Source organism: Macrobrachium nipponense, chromosome 18 (genome assembly GCF_015104395.2).
Source record: "Macrobrachium nipponense isolate FS-2020 chromosome 18, ASM1510439v2, whole genome shotgun sequence".
Taxonomy (NCBI): domain Eukaryota; kingdom Metazoa; phylum Arthropoda; class Malacostraca; order Decapoda; family Palaemonidae; genus Macrobrachium; species Macrobrachium nipponense.
In genome coordinates, this window is record NC_087211.1 from 18,318,532 (window position 1) to 18,333,113 (window position 14,582).

Genomic DNA, 14,582 nt, shown 5'->3' on the forward strand with positions numbered 1-14,582 from the left:
ATTAGTTTTTATAGAGTAAGAACACACAAGATTTTCATTCATCTCATTTTTACTTTCTTTTGTACTTGAAATACTTTTCAGCTGGAGCCTGATTCTGTTTCAGAATTACAAAAGCATGGGAGATTAGTCTCACACAGACATCTAACTAAGGAATTAAATTTAAGACAAAGAAGAAAAAAAGAGAGAGAGAGAGAGAGAGAGAGAGAGAGAGAGAGAGAGAGAGAGAGAGAGAGAGAGAGAGAGAGAGACTTTCAGTTAAAACGCTAAGAGATTTGAGGACTGGAAGAAAGGCTGAAAAAACCAAATGTATAGCTACCAGTTTGGTTTTGTGCACTGGGGAAACTGACAAGAAGTAGTAATTAAAATCAAGTGTCATTAGTTAAAGTTTAACTAGAAAAAGACTTGTTAAAGGCAATGGTTCTACATTCGTAAATGAGGATTACAGACTTGGTACTGAGCTTTGTAAAGTTTATCACAGGAATACAAGAATGTCAAAACCACTACGTAAGTTCAGGAATTCAAGAAATGTCAAATTCAGCTCATCACAGACCTAACTAGTAAAGGAATTAATGACTATTAATTCTACAGTGCCAATAAAAACCATATTCTACATATCAAACATCTGCATTACACAAGTAAAACTCCTTGAAAATTTGAGATCTATTACCCAGCATTTTTTCTTCTTACTTTACCAACAGCCACTTTTTGGCAACTTCCTACCTTAAAAACATCAAACTATAAAGTTAAAATATAAGAAACCTGGAGGTGACACACATTTAATGCATATAAGTTGTTCAGGAGATTAAGTGTAATACTAAAATTACAGTATCAAGAGGTTACAGGAATATTTGCAAAGATGGAAGAGTAGAATGGAGGACAAAAAATTAGCTTTAGCAAAACACAACTTACTAGTGTCTAGAGAAGTCTGTATAAAGTGAACATGCTGACACTGGTAAAGTTGTACGGAGAAAACAGAACTTTGTACCTTATGTAACATATGATGCTTTAAGGTGTTACAATTACAAAATACATGGAGTGATATTTTCGATGACCAAGAAAAAAAGAGCTAATGAAGAAGAGAGGAAGAAGTACCATGTTGTGGTAGCAGAGATGAAATGTGTTCTGCTTTGGGGGGGCAACACTGACAAGGCAGTGAGAATAGTAGTAACAATAGCCTGGATGGTGCATGTACTACTACAAGTAACAAAGACATGACACCAACACAAAAAATGAAATTTCTGAAAAGGTGTAACAATAGAATGATACAGGTGATGGCCAAAGATGGGTGGGAAGATCATGTTAAATACATATGGAAATTGGGAAGACATGGAGTGTACATTGGCTCGGAAATAAAGAAACCTTGAAGACAAGACAGTTTGGTTGCACAGTGATTTTAGTAGCTGGAAGACCTCTAGTAATGCCCACAATATTCTGATAAAGAAACAGATCTAGACCTAGACCACATGGGAATTCAAGCAGAAAGTACACTACACAGAGGAAAGGAGTGCAGTTACTCACTATATATCAAGGATCATATACGTAAATGCATATATAAAATCATATGCTTATTCTTTTTTCTCATCATCTTCCTACTTTCCATATTACCGAACAAAGTGAAGAGCTATTTGGTACATACTGAATGAAAAGACAGCTTTTGTTCATGAAACTTACCTGTCAGATATATATATAGCTGTATTTTTCCGAATCCGACAGAAATTTAAACACTTACGACACACGCAGTGGGAGTCAGGTGGTTAGTACCCATTCCCGCCGCTGGGAGGCGGGTATCAGGAATCATTCCCATTTTCTATTCATAATTTTTCTGTCGCCGGTGCTGAAAAACACCTGTTTGCAGCAACCTCCGTCCCAAGATTTTGGAAACTTACTAGCTACTTGAGTATCCCTTTTGGTTTTTCTTTGGTATCTGAATTGGATCGGTGGCTTGGCACACGTTGACTTTGGATTGATTTGAATTTGGTATTGATTTTTCTTTGATCAAGATGTCAGGGTCTAGTTCTGCTAGCGCTAGATTTTGTTCTATGTCCGAATGTAGAGGTAGCTACTGAAGCTCAGTAGACCCACATTCTGTTTTGTAAAGTTTGCAGGGGGAATGAATGTACGTTTGAAGTCGTTGTAAGGAGTGTGAAAGCATTAACAGAGTCGGAATGGAAGGCGTATGAAACCTATCTTAAGAAACTTGAGCGAGATAGGTTAAGGAGGTCTTCCTCCAGGGGAGTTGTTTCAGGTAGGCAAGATTTAAATTATTCTCCTGCTAACCCTCCTTCTGTAGATTATGCTCCTAACCCCTGTAGTGTTGCCTCCGGCCCCTGAAACAGTGTCGGTAGAAGGTAATACATTATCGCTAATTCTTGAATCGATTCGTAACTTAGAATCAAAAGTGTTAGCTCTGGAGAGCAAAAGTGAAGAGAAGTGCAGTGAAAAGTGCCCCTTGTGTAGTGGAGGGTGCGTCAGATCGGCCTCATTCCGCCTCTAGACCTAGACCTCTGCTTGACTCCCAGATTACGGGGAGAGAGCATGTCGAAAGTCGAAGGAGGGTTACGAGGAACCCCCACCGATCTGGCGTGCCTTCGGCAGCTTCTGACGAACCTACCCAGACTGCCAAGGAGCGTGCGCGTGCACGTCTTCTCAAGGAGTGCTTTTTCTTCTTCTGAAGCTTCCTCCCCGCGCAAGGGGTGGAGCTCTCATACCGCATCACGTCCGCTGAAAAGGACGCTCGCGTTCGGGACGCTTCACGTCCAAGTTGTTCTCCGGAACTTTGCTCGTCGCCTGATAGTGCTTTGTTTTGCTGCTTTTCCTCCGCAGAAGAAGCGTAAGGATTATTCGGAGGCGGAGTCTTTCCTAGATGTTTCTTTCGAGCGCCGCAGTCGCTCTAAGGTGCGTGAAGTGGCGGTTCCTGGGAGTAGCAAGAATGGCGTCCCCTCGCCACTCGCCTGCTCACAGGATCAGCCCCTCCCCAGAAAAGGAGGCTTCACCTACAAGCAGATTCTCCAGTCTCTTCAGCAGCAACTTCGAGATGTTTTTTCTTCGAGAGAGACTGTTCCACGTCCGCCGTAAGAATGATGACAATCTTCACTGTGAAGAGGTCGAGGCGTTCTCCCCTCTCGCCCTCTCCTCGCTCGTCTCTCTCTCCGTTTTGAGTCTCCCTCTAGAGTTCGTTCTGCTCCCAACCCCAGCAACTTTCTAGAGGAGGCGAGAAATTCGTTTCTCGCTCTCGTGAAATGCGGTTGTTTTCGCTGCTACGAAACTTGTGGATAAGAAGCGCGTTTCTTTAGATGCCGAGCGCGCTTCTGTGAAAGTCAAACGCGCTTTAGTGGACGCCGAGCGTGACTCGGTGCAAGTTTCGCGAGCGCCAGTGGACGCTCAGCGAGGTTTTAGTGGACGCTCGGCGCGCACCAGTGGACGCTCGGTCGCGCAACCAGTGGGACGCTCAGCGCGCACCCGCGGACGCCAGGTGTACACCTGTGGCGTTTGAGCGCGCTTCAGTCGGCGCCAGTAGAATTGGCTTCGGACGCCAAGCGCACGCCTACGACGTCAGTTTTCCACTTCCGCAAGCGCAAGCGGAGGGCGGGAACTCTTCCTGTTCGCCGCTCTTTCTCTTTGAGAAAGCTCGTGACTCTTCTTTACTTCCTCCGACTTCTCCAGTGTCTGAAGAGGAAATTAGTGACGCTTTCGTCGAAGTGGACGAAGAAACCGCAGTTGGCTCCAGTTTCGACGGACTACAAGGTTTTGACTCGTTTGCTACAGTCAGTCCTTTGCAGACACTTTCCAACCTGAAGCTCCACGTACTCCTCCCTCTCAGTTTTCGTCATCCAAAGCTACTAAGATCTCGGGCTTTGTGAGAATGAAGAAGTCGCTTTCTACGAAGCAAGCTTTTAGAAAGGTCCATGATTGGATGGAAAAGAGGAAAGCTTCAGGCAAGACTTCTTTCGCTTTACCACCTTCAAGACTCGGTGGCAAAGCTGGTATGTGGTATGAGACGGGAGAAAACGTCGGAGTTAAGCTTCCAGCCTCAGCTCAAGGAGACTTTGGTAGTATTGTAGACGCCGCCAGAAGATCTTTTCTGTCTTCCTCGAAGGTCTCTTGGACGCACTAGTGAGTTAGACTTTCACCTTAAAGGCCTCTTCAGGACACTAGAGGTCTTTAATTTTCTTGACTGTGCCTGGGAGTATTGGATGCCAGGTCCAGGAGTTCTGATTCCATCAGTCTGGGGGAGCTGTCCAGTGTATTGTCTTGCATGGACAAGGCCGTCAGGGATGGTTCTGAGGAATTGGCTGCTCATTTCAGCACGGGACTGCTTAAGAAAAGAGCACTTTTTTGCAATTTTACTGCAAAGTCGGTCTCACCAGCGCAAAAAGCGGATCTTCTTTTCGCTCCTTTCTCAGAACATCTCTTCCCCCAGTCTATGGTAAAGGACATAGCTGCCAGTCTCCAGGAGAAAGCAACCCAAGACCTTCTGGCACAGTCTTCTAGGAAGCCTACTACTTCTTCGTCTTCTGGGTCTCTGCTTTGAAGAAATCGAAGCCCTTTCGATCCGCTTCTTCCTCGAAGCCAGCCCCTCGAGGAAGAGGCTCTTTCAGAGGCAAGACTCCCCGCTCCTTCCAAGAGCAAGAAGAGAGGGAAGTCCTTCAGACACCGGTAGGAGCCAGGCTTCTACATTTCGCGAAAGCTTGGGAAAAGAGAGAGGTGCCGAGCGCGTTGGTCTCTGGACATCGTCAAGAAGGGGTACAGAATTCCTTTCCTGATGTTACCCCCGCTGTCTTCGACACCAAAGGATTTGTCTCCGTCGTATCGAGGGAGAAAAGCAGAAAGTGCTTCACGATCTACTAGATCAAATGATCGAGAAGCAGGCGTGGAACAGGTCTTCGACTGGAGTTCTCCGGGGTTTTACAACCGTCTGTTCCTAGTGCCGAAGCAGTCAGGGGGTGGCGCCCCGTTTCTGGATGTCAGCAGTCTAAATCGCTTCGTTTAACCAGCAGAAGTTCAAGATGGAGACACCTCAATCCGTGCTTGCAGCTTTAAGACCGGGGGATTGGATGGTCTCTTTAGACCTTCAGGACGCATACTTTCACGTCCCCATCCATCCCCGATCAAGGAAATACCTGCGGTTTGTCTGAAAGGAAGATTTTCCAATTCAGGGGCACTCTGCTTCGGTCTCAGCGGCGCCGATGGTGTTCACCGTTTCTTATGAAGAACGTTGCGAGGTGGCTCCATCTTGCGGAAATAAGGATCTCTCTCTACCTAGACGACTGGCTTATTCGAGCCTCATCACAAGACCGGTGTCTGAAGGACCTTCACACGACTCTGTCGTTAGCGAGGTCCCTGGGACTTCTGGTGAATCTCGAAAAGTCGCATCTGACTCCTTCTCAATCCTTAGTCTATCTGGGGATTCAGATGGACTCAGTGGCTTTTCGGGCTTTTCCGTCCCAGGGGCGACAACTTCAATGCCTGGACAAAGTGTCGGCCTTTCTAGGGAAGGAAACATGCTCGGTGAGGGAATGGATGAGTCTGCTGGGGACCATTTCCTCACTGGAGAAGTTTGTTTCTCTGGGAAGGTTGCACCTCCGACCACTTCAGTTCTTCCTCTCAAGCAATTGGTCACGCAAACAGGATCTAGAAGAGGTCTTGTTTTTGACGGAAGAAGTGAAAAAAGCACCTCAAATGGTGGTTGGATCCAAAGAAGCTTGCGGAAGGACTTTCGCTCAAGCTTCGGAACCCCGACCTAGTGTTGTTCTCCGACGCGTCCTCCACGGGTTGGGGAGCAACACTAGGGAGGGAGAGAAGTGTCAGGCACCTGGAGAGGGGAACAGGTGTCCTGGCACATCAATCTAAAAGAACTTTCAGCGGTTTACCTTGCTCTAAGGTTCTTCGAAGAGGAAGTCTCCAACAAAGTGGTTCAGATAAACTCGGACAACACCACAGCCTTGGCATACCTCAGGAAACAGGGGGGAACTCACTCTCTTCTCTGTGAGGATGTTCTCCATGCATAGACTTCAGTTTTTTATATTTTTAAGTTTATTTGTCGTTGGCACCGAGGCCATTCTTCTTTCCAATCCTGGTCCCCCAATCAAAATCCTCGGGAAGTAATGAGGAAGTTCGCTGCATCAGAAGGAGCGAGAATGACCCTCATCGCCCCCTTCTGGCCAGCGGTCGACTGGTTCACGGAGGTGATGTCCTTCCTAGTAGACTTTTCAAGGACTCTGCCCCTAAGGAAAAGATCTACTCAGACAGCCCCACTTCGAGAGGTACCACAAAAACCTCCCCGCTCTGAGTCTGACTGCGTTCAGACTATCAAGAAGTTGGCCAGAGCGAGGGGTTTTTCAAGACCTGTGGCAACGGCGATTGCCACCGCAAGGAGGCCCTCCTCAATCGCAGTTTACCAATCAAAGTGGGCTGTCTTTAGAAGTTGGTGCAGAAGGAAGGGCATTTCCTCCACCTCAACCTCTGTGAGCCAGATAGCAGATTTCCTTCTTCACCTTAGGAAAGAAGCGAAACTAGCCGTTCCCACGATTAAAGGCTACAGAAGCGTGCTTTCTGTGGTCTTCAGACATAGAGGACTCGACTTAGCAAATGATAGAGACATTCATGATCTCATTAGATCATTTGAGACTGTGAAAGTTCTCCAACCTAAAGTACCATCGTGGAACTTAGACGTGGTACTGAAGTTTCTCATGTCGAGTCAATTTGAACCGCTCCATTTAGCCTCGCTTAGGAATCTTACTAAGAAGACCATCTTTTCCTAACCGCTCTGGCGGACGAAGGCGAAAGAGGGATTGAGGAAATTTCAAGTCATAAGCAAGCATATTTGGGTTTCAAGGATCATAGTGCAGTTTGTTCCAAAAATTAAGAAGTTCCTTACGTTCTTAGCAAGAACGAGAACCCTTCCAACCCTTGGCCGAGGACGTTCGAGATCAAAGGGTTGTCGGAGCTAGTGGGACCTGAAGCTGAGAGAGTCCTGTGTCCTGTCAGGGCTCTCAAGTTTTATTTGCAGAGAACCAGAGCATGCAGAGGTTCTTCGGAGAATTCTTGGTGTTCTGTGAGAAAACCAGATCTTCCGATGTCGAAGAATGCACTGGCGTTCTTCTTAAGAAGTACGGTTAAGGAAGCCCATGAAAAGTGTAGTGAAAGTGACATGGAGCTTCTGAAAGTGAAAGCCCACGAGTTGAGGGGCTATTGCTACTTCGGTGGCTTTTCACAAAAATATGGCAATCAAAGATATTTTGGGCGCCACTTATTGGCGAAGCAATTCGGTGTTCGCTTCACACTACCTGCGGGAGGTGAAAGCAACATACGAAAATTGTTACTCGCTCGGACCATACGTCGCTGCAGACACTGTTTTGGGGGCAGGAGGTAGCGCTCATCCTATCCTTTAATGGTTTAGGGGAGTTTTTAACTTGTGTTATGGTTGTGGGGTTGACCGCCTGCGGCGGATCTCCCTTCCATTAGCTTAGTCTATGTGGGATACTTTTGGTAGGCTACGCCAGGTGGTTTGGTTTTACTTCGTTGCCCCTCATTTGTATGGTCAATGGTCTAGTCACGTCGTGGTCTCGCCCTGTTGACAGATCATCTGGAGTGCACCAGCTTTATAGGTCTCTACCTTGCTGGCAACTCTAGTAGCACAAGCAGACTTATGCGGCAGTAACCACGAAGTCAGCTATGGCTAACAGGTAAGGAATCAAGATATCAACTTATCTGCATATATATGTTTCCTAAAATCTTCTATTCTGTCTACTCCCACCACCAAAGGTGGGATTCAGCTATATATATATCTGACAGGTAAGTTTCATGAACAAAATGATATTGTAATGATACAATTAAGTTTGTTCATACTTACCTGGCAGATATATATAATCAAGTACCCACCCACCTCCCCTCAGGAGACAGTGGAAATAAAAATTATGAATAGAAAATGGGAATGATTCCTGATACCCGCCTCCCAGCGGCGGGAATGGGTACTAACCACCTGACTCCCACTGCGTGTGTCGTAAGTGTTTAAATTTCTGTCGGATTCGGAAAAATACAGCTATATATATATCTGCCAGGTAAGTATGAACAAACTTAATTGTATCATTACAATATCATATTTACTACATACTGAATGAAGATAAGTCTAACAATCAAATGCTTTTCCCTTACTGTCTTCATTCTCCAAAGACTATCAGTTTCCTATTACTGTAAATTTTAGACAAACAAACGAGTCATTACAAAAGTTTTTGTTCAATGATACAAGAGGGAGCTTCAGGAAGTGAGGTACTCTACTAGTCCTAATTACTGTTTGTAATCAAAATTAACATTTTGTACAAAACAGCTTTACAGCACAGTCAACCCAACACAAAAAACCTCTTAACAGTATTCCAAGCTTTTGCAATACCCACACATGACACATTTTGGAGACAATTTCTTTTTGCTTATACCCACCACTCAAGTTTTGAAATTAGAATGGGAAATTGCCAGGCTATAAAAAATACCAAATGCAATAAATACTTGAAATCACATTAAAATCAAAATTTCAAGCATTATTTATGCAATATATGACAAGGACTAGTTTATTCAAGTCAGTAAAATGTATGCAGTATTGCTACACTCCTTGTCTGGCAAAGCACCACATATACCCAGTCACATAACAGTTCCTTGTCATTATCATCTTGACCATTGAAACGACAAAGCTGCATTTCAATTTAACAAGAATGAGAATTTACCTGCATGCACACCTGGTAACACAATCCCTTTAATTTCCTTAAAAGACATTACCAAACATCAGAATTAGAATCAAGTAAAAGTCATGCACATGAAACATACTGACGTATAATATGTTTTAATCAACAAATTTTAAGGCTTTAACTAAGAAAAAATTTCCCACACAAAGCCAATTATTTCTCAACTACATTTAAAATGAACTACCTCTGTTGCGTCATCAGTTCCATCTCCATCAAGGCTCGGCATATCAGCACCAACCTGAATCAAGGACAAAAGGCTAGAAAGTGTCAAATCGGAATCAAAGTGACTTGGCTGTACTGCTCTCATGATCTATCGTTGTCAAGATCAGCTCTGCAGATGAAGGTATCCAAACATTGTTTTAACTAATACCAGCTTCTAATTTTCTTACAATAAAAACCATTTCACTGTCCTTGTTTCAATAAATAAAAGTTAAACAGGAACTCAAAATATGTGCAAATAAGACTCAACACAAGCCAGTATAAAATTTGCATAAAAAAGTATAATTGTTGACCAATCTCTCTTTCACTAATTATAAATAGCATTTTAATGTGATATGAATCGTCTCCTGCTCTACTCCAATCCCTCAGAAGGACAAAGGCAGTCAGCTGGCTGGTATGCATGTGGGCAGATTCCAGTCCCAAGCAGTCTTAATTCCCATTATTTATTCAAGTGATCTGATCTATGAGTTGTGACAAATCGCCACACCAGGACTGGAAGGCAGAAACTTCCATAAAATCAAATCTCAATTTAACTGAGGACAAAGCAGCGGAGACTGGAACAAATGTTTGCCAATAACCTTTTGTGGCCAAAACTGACAACTATCCTGATTTTCTCAAAATTCAGCTATCTTTGGAATAATAGGAATAACTGAATCAATGGTCTTATCTCTGCACTAAATGCAGAAAAGCCTCCAAACTGCTCAGAAAAGGAGATAAAGCATTTCTATAGCTTGAAGATAGCCTTTGCTTCAGATGATCAGCCAAGTAACTTCTAGATGTCAAGGTTCAACATTTCTTGATTTCTGTGGAACCTGCAAAAGTGTACTGCTGCACCAGTTTAGGAGCCTTCTAGGGAGAGTGTCAGAAGTATCAAAAGATTTGCAAACACTAACCACAGAGCGGACTCCAGGGACATAGAAACCTTAGGAATTCAAGGTCTTTTATGTTACCTTGCCTAATTGTAGCAAATGGTTGGTGACACAACTTCCTTGCCATCCCAGAGATGCATTACAGCATATATATTTCAAGCTTCCAGGTCTGGTATAACAAAACAAAATGGTGGGATAACAAAACAAAATGGTGGGAAGTTGTGACTGAGACTGGTCAAAACTGCATGGAGGGTAGGTCAAAATTTTTGCCACAGGAGCAAACCATGTTTAGTCTGATTAAAAATGCTATTGCAATTAAATTATTTATAATACTAAAGACTATATTTTTGCTTCCTTCAAACTTCAAAAATAACGTTTTGAAATTCGAATGACTATGTGAAATCCATCACAAAAACCAAGGGCCTGCTGTGGTTTCGTTTGTTTATTTGTTTTGTTTGTTTGTATGATGCTTTTACGTTGCATGGAACCAGTGGTTATTCAGCAACGGGACCAACGACTTGACGTGACTTCCGAACCACGACGAGAGTGAACTTCTATCACCAGAAATACACATCTCTCACTCCTCAATGGAATGGCCGAGAATCGAACCCGCGACCACCGAGGTGGGACGCTAATACCATACCAACCACGCCGCTGAGGAGCTGCTATGGTTTCGGAGAATCATCTCTTGTAACAATATAAGTAATGAGAGCAATACCCTATCCAGAATTTCAGTAAAAAAAAAAAAAAAAAAAAAAAAATCATCCAACTGAATATATTAGTAAATAGTGTACCTCTTTAATTCCCAACTGTTGCTGAAAATTCAAGGAATGACATACGTACCTCTGTAGCTTCCTCTCCAGATCCATTTTCATTCTCTGTAGGTTGTTTCTCACCAAGCTTCACCAGAGATTCAACCACACTCATGGTGTCTAGGGACCCAGAATCACCCCCAGCATTGGCACCACTCCCTGCCTGGCCAGTATTACCTGTCGTTTGTTGCTGACCCGAGCCTTCAATCACCTGGACAATGATCAAATGTTCACTAAATTTCTATCAATAGGTATATCTCCAACAAAACATACTTTTACATAAGAAAACATTATGCTGAAATGTTAGTGGTCACTATAATATCAAAAGTTTGGTAAAAAAAAAAATGAATAAGAAAAAAAAAAAAAAAAAAAAAAAAAAAAGACATGGAGCTTCTCAGTTCATGAATGCCGTTCCTACATGAGCAGGGTGGCTCTCACCAAATCCTAATTAAGAAATCAAGCAATCAAGTCCAGAGACAGACCATAAAGATAAAATATAATCAATACAATTAGGTATCTAACAGAAACTTGTAATCACAGATCAGAGTGGAAAAGTGGTTGCTAAATGTAACATAGCAATGTTTCTCTCAAAACAACTTCAACTTCTATGGGAAAAGCAAAAGTTTTTCCACCTACACCTAGACGTATTTCTCTAAACAGCAGATATATGTATAACCTCTCACCACAATTACATAATACGTACTTTTAAGAACACTGTACACATATGATACTTCTTGAACAACTGAAAATATGCTTAAAATTTTGACTGTATAATCTCCTTAATTATAGATTCATAAAAACCTAGCTTTCAGAGCAAAGATAATCTTGGAGGAAAAAAAATAAAATAAAAAGCTATGCAGAAAAAATTATATACAAACACAAAGAATTGGGAATGAACCTAACATCAACATGACTATAACACCCATAAAATAATAATGAGCGGTGATTAACACAAACCATGACTTTACAAAATATATAAGTAAAAAATAAAATGTCAAATCCATAGCTCAAAAAGAGAGACCTCAGACTGCACAACATCCCCAACCCAAACCAACATTCAGACCAACAGTATCTAGACACTTCTGATCAGCCAGACCCACTGTGACCACTAACCTGATTGTGAGAAAGTACTTGGCCTTCCATCTGTGCAAGCTGTTGTTCCACTGGATCCAACCCTTCAACCACCTGTTCAATAACAACAAATAAATGGGGGATAAAATAAAGTCATAGATAAAAATAAAAGGCAGCCCACTGCATTTGCATGGAAGCTACAGAAAATAACAACCAAACAAGCCAATGTGCAACTGTAGTATCAAAACTATAAATAATTGGCAAAACATAATGCACCAGGAGTCCTGTCACACCAACACTTCAAGAAAGTACTTAAATCAAATTCAAATTCAAGGTATATAGGACTAAAGATGCATTACACAAAATATTATAAGGTTAAAAGATCATAGCACAAATTAAACAAAAAGGATGCAATTGTGATTAAGTATACAGTATATAAAAACAGCTGGCTAAATTCAAGTAGATCCTCAGCTACACTAACAAACTCACGAACATCAAACCCCTGATGCGTTAACCATTAAAAATGACTTTCACTTGACTGAATTAACATACCTCTTTTGGTGCTCTTGCAAAAAAGTATAAGTACATATATCAACCTGTTACTACTTCACCCACTCAATTTTCACTTCAATTTACTTTTCCTCTTCTGAAAAACCTTTTAGAAACACTACCTGTAGACATAGGTAGTATCTTACTGTAAATTTTATCTATTCTCTTGCAAAAATGAAGTGAAGTAGCTACCATTAAGCTGTAACATTTTAAGTTAAGTTCAGTTTTCATGCGATCAAGAATTGGACCTCCTACATTGAAAATAATATACAACAGCCTTTTTATGCCTTCTCGTATTTGTGCTGCTTTTTAATGACCAAAAGTTTTTGAGTCACACGTGACAAACGAGCATACAGATCCCATGTAATAGGGATGGTTTAACAAAAATTGCAGCATATACCTACCAAGCAAACTCATATACTGAAATGCATTGCAATGTATACTTATCCAAAAATGCAGAAAAATGCACAAATTTCCCTGAACTAAAATATATTAACATACTTGGTTACCCCTGAACACTAGAAGTAAATTCTAACTTTACTAAATACTGTTGTGGAGGCTACGAGTCTTCTTTAATTTTTAAAAGTTTAACCTTATCACAACATCAGAAATCCAAAATCTTTAAAAGCTGAAGATTCTCACAAATATCCTCATGGGATTTGAACAGAACCTTGCAATTTTTACCGAGTGTTATTGGCTAGTCTCAAAATATGGTTTACTAATAATGTTAAAAGCAAGAGCAAAGGTGTATAAGAACACTACTATCCTGTGCAACAGAAGTGTGCTGACAAGGAAAATAGAAATCTTGAAAAGCTGTGACCACAGAATGTTTAAATGCAGGAATGTAATTTGGTGGGAAGGTAATACAAATGAAGATTTGGTGCAGAGATCCTCTATCATGAGGCTGGAAAAATGGCTGAGATGGCCTGATCACGAATGAGGAGGAATCAAGAATACTTGGTCAGAAAGCAGAAGTGGAAGGAGGACTAAGACCTATTGTTATGTGCAACACATCATAGAATAAGAGGCCTAGATGAAGACCTAATCTTAACAGGAAATAATAATAATAATAATAATAATAATAATAATAATAATAATAATAATAATAAAAAAAAGAAAAAAAAGTTGAGATCTTTCAAAAATCTAACCCCCAGTGAAGGGCAATGCTCATGATAAAAAAAAAAGAAAAAAAAAAAAAAAAAAAAAAAGAAAAAAAAAAAAAAAAAAAAAAAAAAAAAAAAGAAAAAAAAAGTTTACAATGATACTCCTGAAATAAACTTAATGATTGGTATGTGTTGGTTATTGACCACACAATCCAACATAACTACCAATCTTTACTTTCCCTTATTGTTTGCAAATTTTACTCAATTTCCATTTTATAAACAAACACATGTAAAGTACCAGAAAGGAAAAGATGACTTGTAAGTTCAAGAACAACTCAAGCTGTTTGTAGCAATGCATCTTTATAAGCCTAAGCTGCTAGTAACAATATATGGGTACTATATCTGCAATAAGAATGGAAAGAGGTACGTAATAATGCCATCAGGTACTGTTTCCAGGAGTCACACGCCTATAAAGTGACAATCCAAGTAAGACTTCCCAGTCTACACTACTAAGAGTACAGGTGCTCCTGTACAAGAGAATCCACTTTTCTCATGCAACTATGACAAAAACCATAATCAGCACCTGGGCATGAATATATCATTGACATTAAATTCAAACTAGAGGCAACTAAATAACAGTGCAGAATCAAACAATTTGCTACCAATAATCAAAGTTCCTTTTAAAACTACAAGTAACACTTGAAGATGGTTTGACTTTCCAAATGGTTTCAAAAACCAATTCCTTCCTGTGAATCCAAATAACCACCATATTCTAAATAGAATGGTCCTTTACTAAGGCCAACCCCAATACACTTCAGAAAATGAAATCTCAGCTTTTGACATACTTGGAATAAATACAAAACTTTCTGTTACCAATATACTCAACAATTATTCAAAATAAAATCCCATTAGGCAAAGACAAATAATGCATCACTTCCAGTGTTGTGGTAGCTCAGTGAGATTACTGGGGACCACCACTTCATGGGTCCCCAACTCAGGACATGATATGTATATACTGTTAATGGTACACAGATTTACTGTATCTTGGCTAAGGAAAGCAAGGTTTAGTGTATAGGTCTATGTACTGTGACATATGCAGTCACTGCTTTGCTCCCTCATGCCCCAGAGTGCAGAGGTGAGTTGGGTGCTGATTGTTGTTTGTATATACATCAGGCCTCTACTGCACTCATTAGTAACCTCTGAACCTTGGAAGTAAACTAGATT

General features: G+C 41.2%; 1 protein-coding gene across 8 annotated transcripts in view; it reads right to left on the minus strand.

The window, feature by feature from the left end:
* LOC135196902 (longitudinals lacking protein, isoforms H/M/V-like) overlaps positions 1 to 14,582 on the minus strand; it is a 49,618-nt gene that overhangs the window by 6,504 nt on the left and 28,532 nt on the right. For 6 of the 8 annotated variants that reach the window (XM_064223705.1, XM_064223708.1, XM_064223710.1 and 3 more), the window contains 3 exons: positions 11,749 to 11,820; positions 10,667 to 10,846; positions 8,920 to 8,973 (listed from right to left, as the gene is read on the minus strand). In XM_064223705.1, the coding sequence (XP_064079775.1) occupies positions 8,920 to 8,973; positions 10,667 to 10,846; positions 11,749 to 11,820 (306 nt within the window). The remainder of the gene's footprint in view (positions 1 to 8,919; positions 8,974 to 10,666; positions 10,847 to 11,748; positions 11,821 to 14,582) is intronic. The other 2 variants (XM_064223712.1, XM_064223711.1) reach the window with 2 other exon arrangements.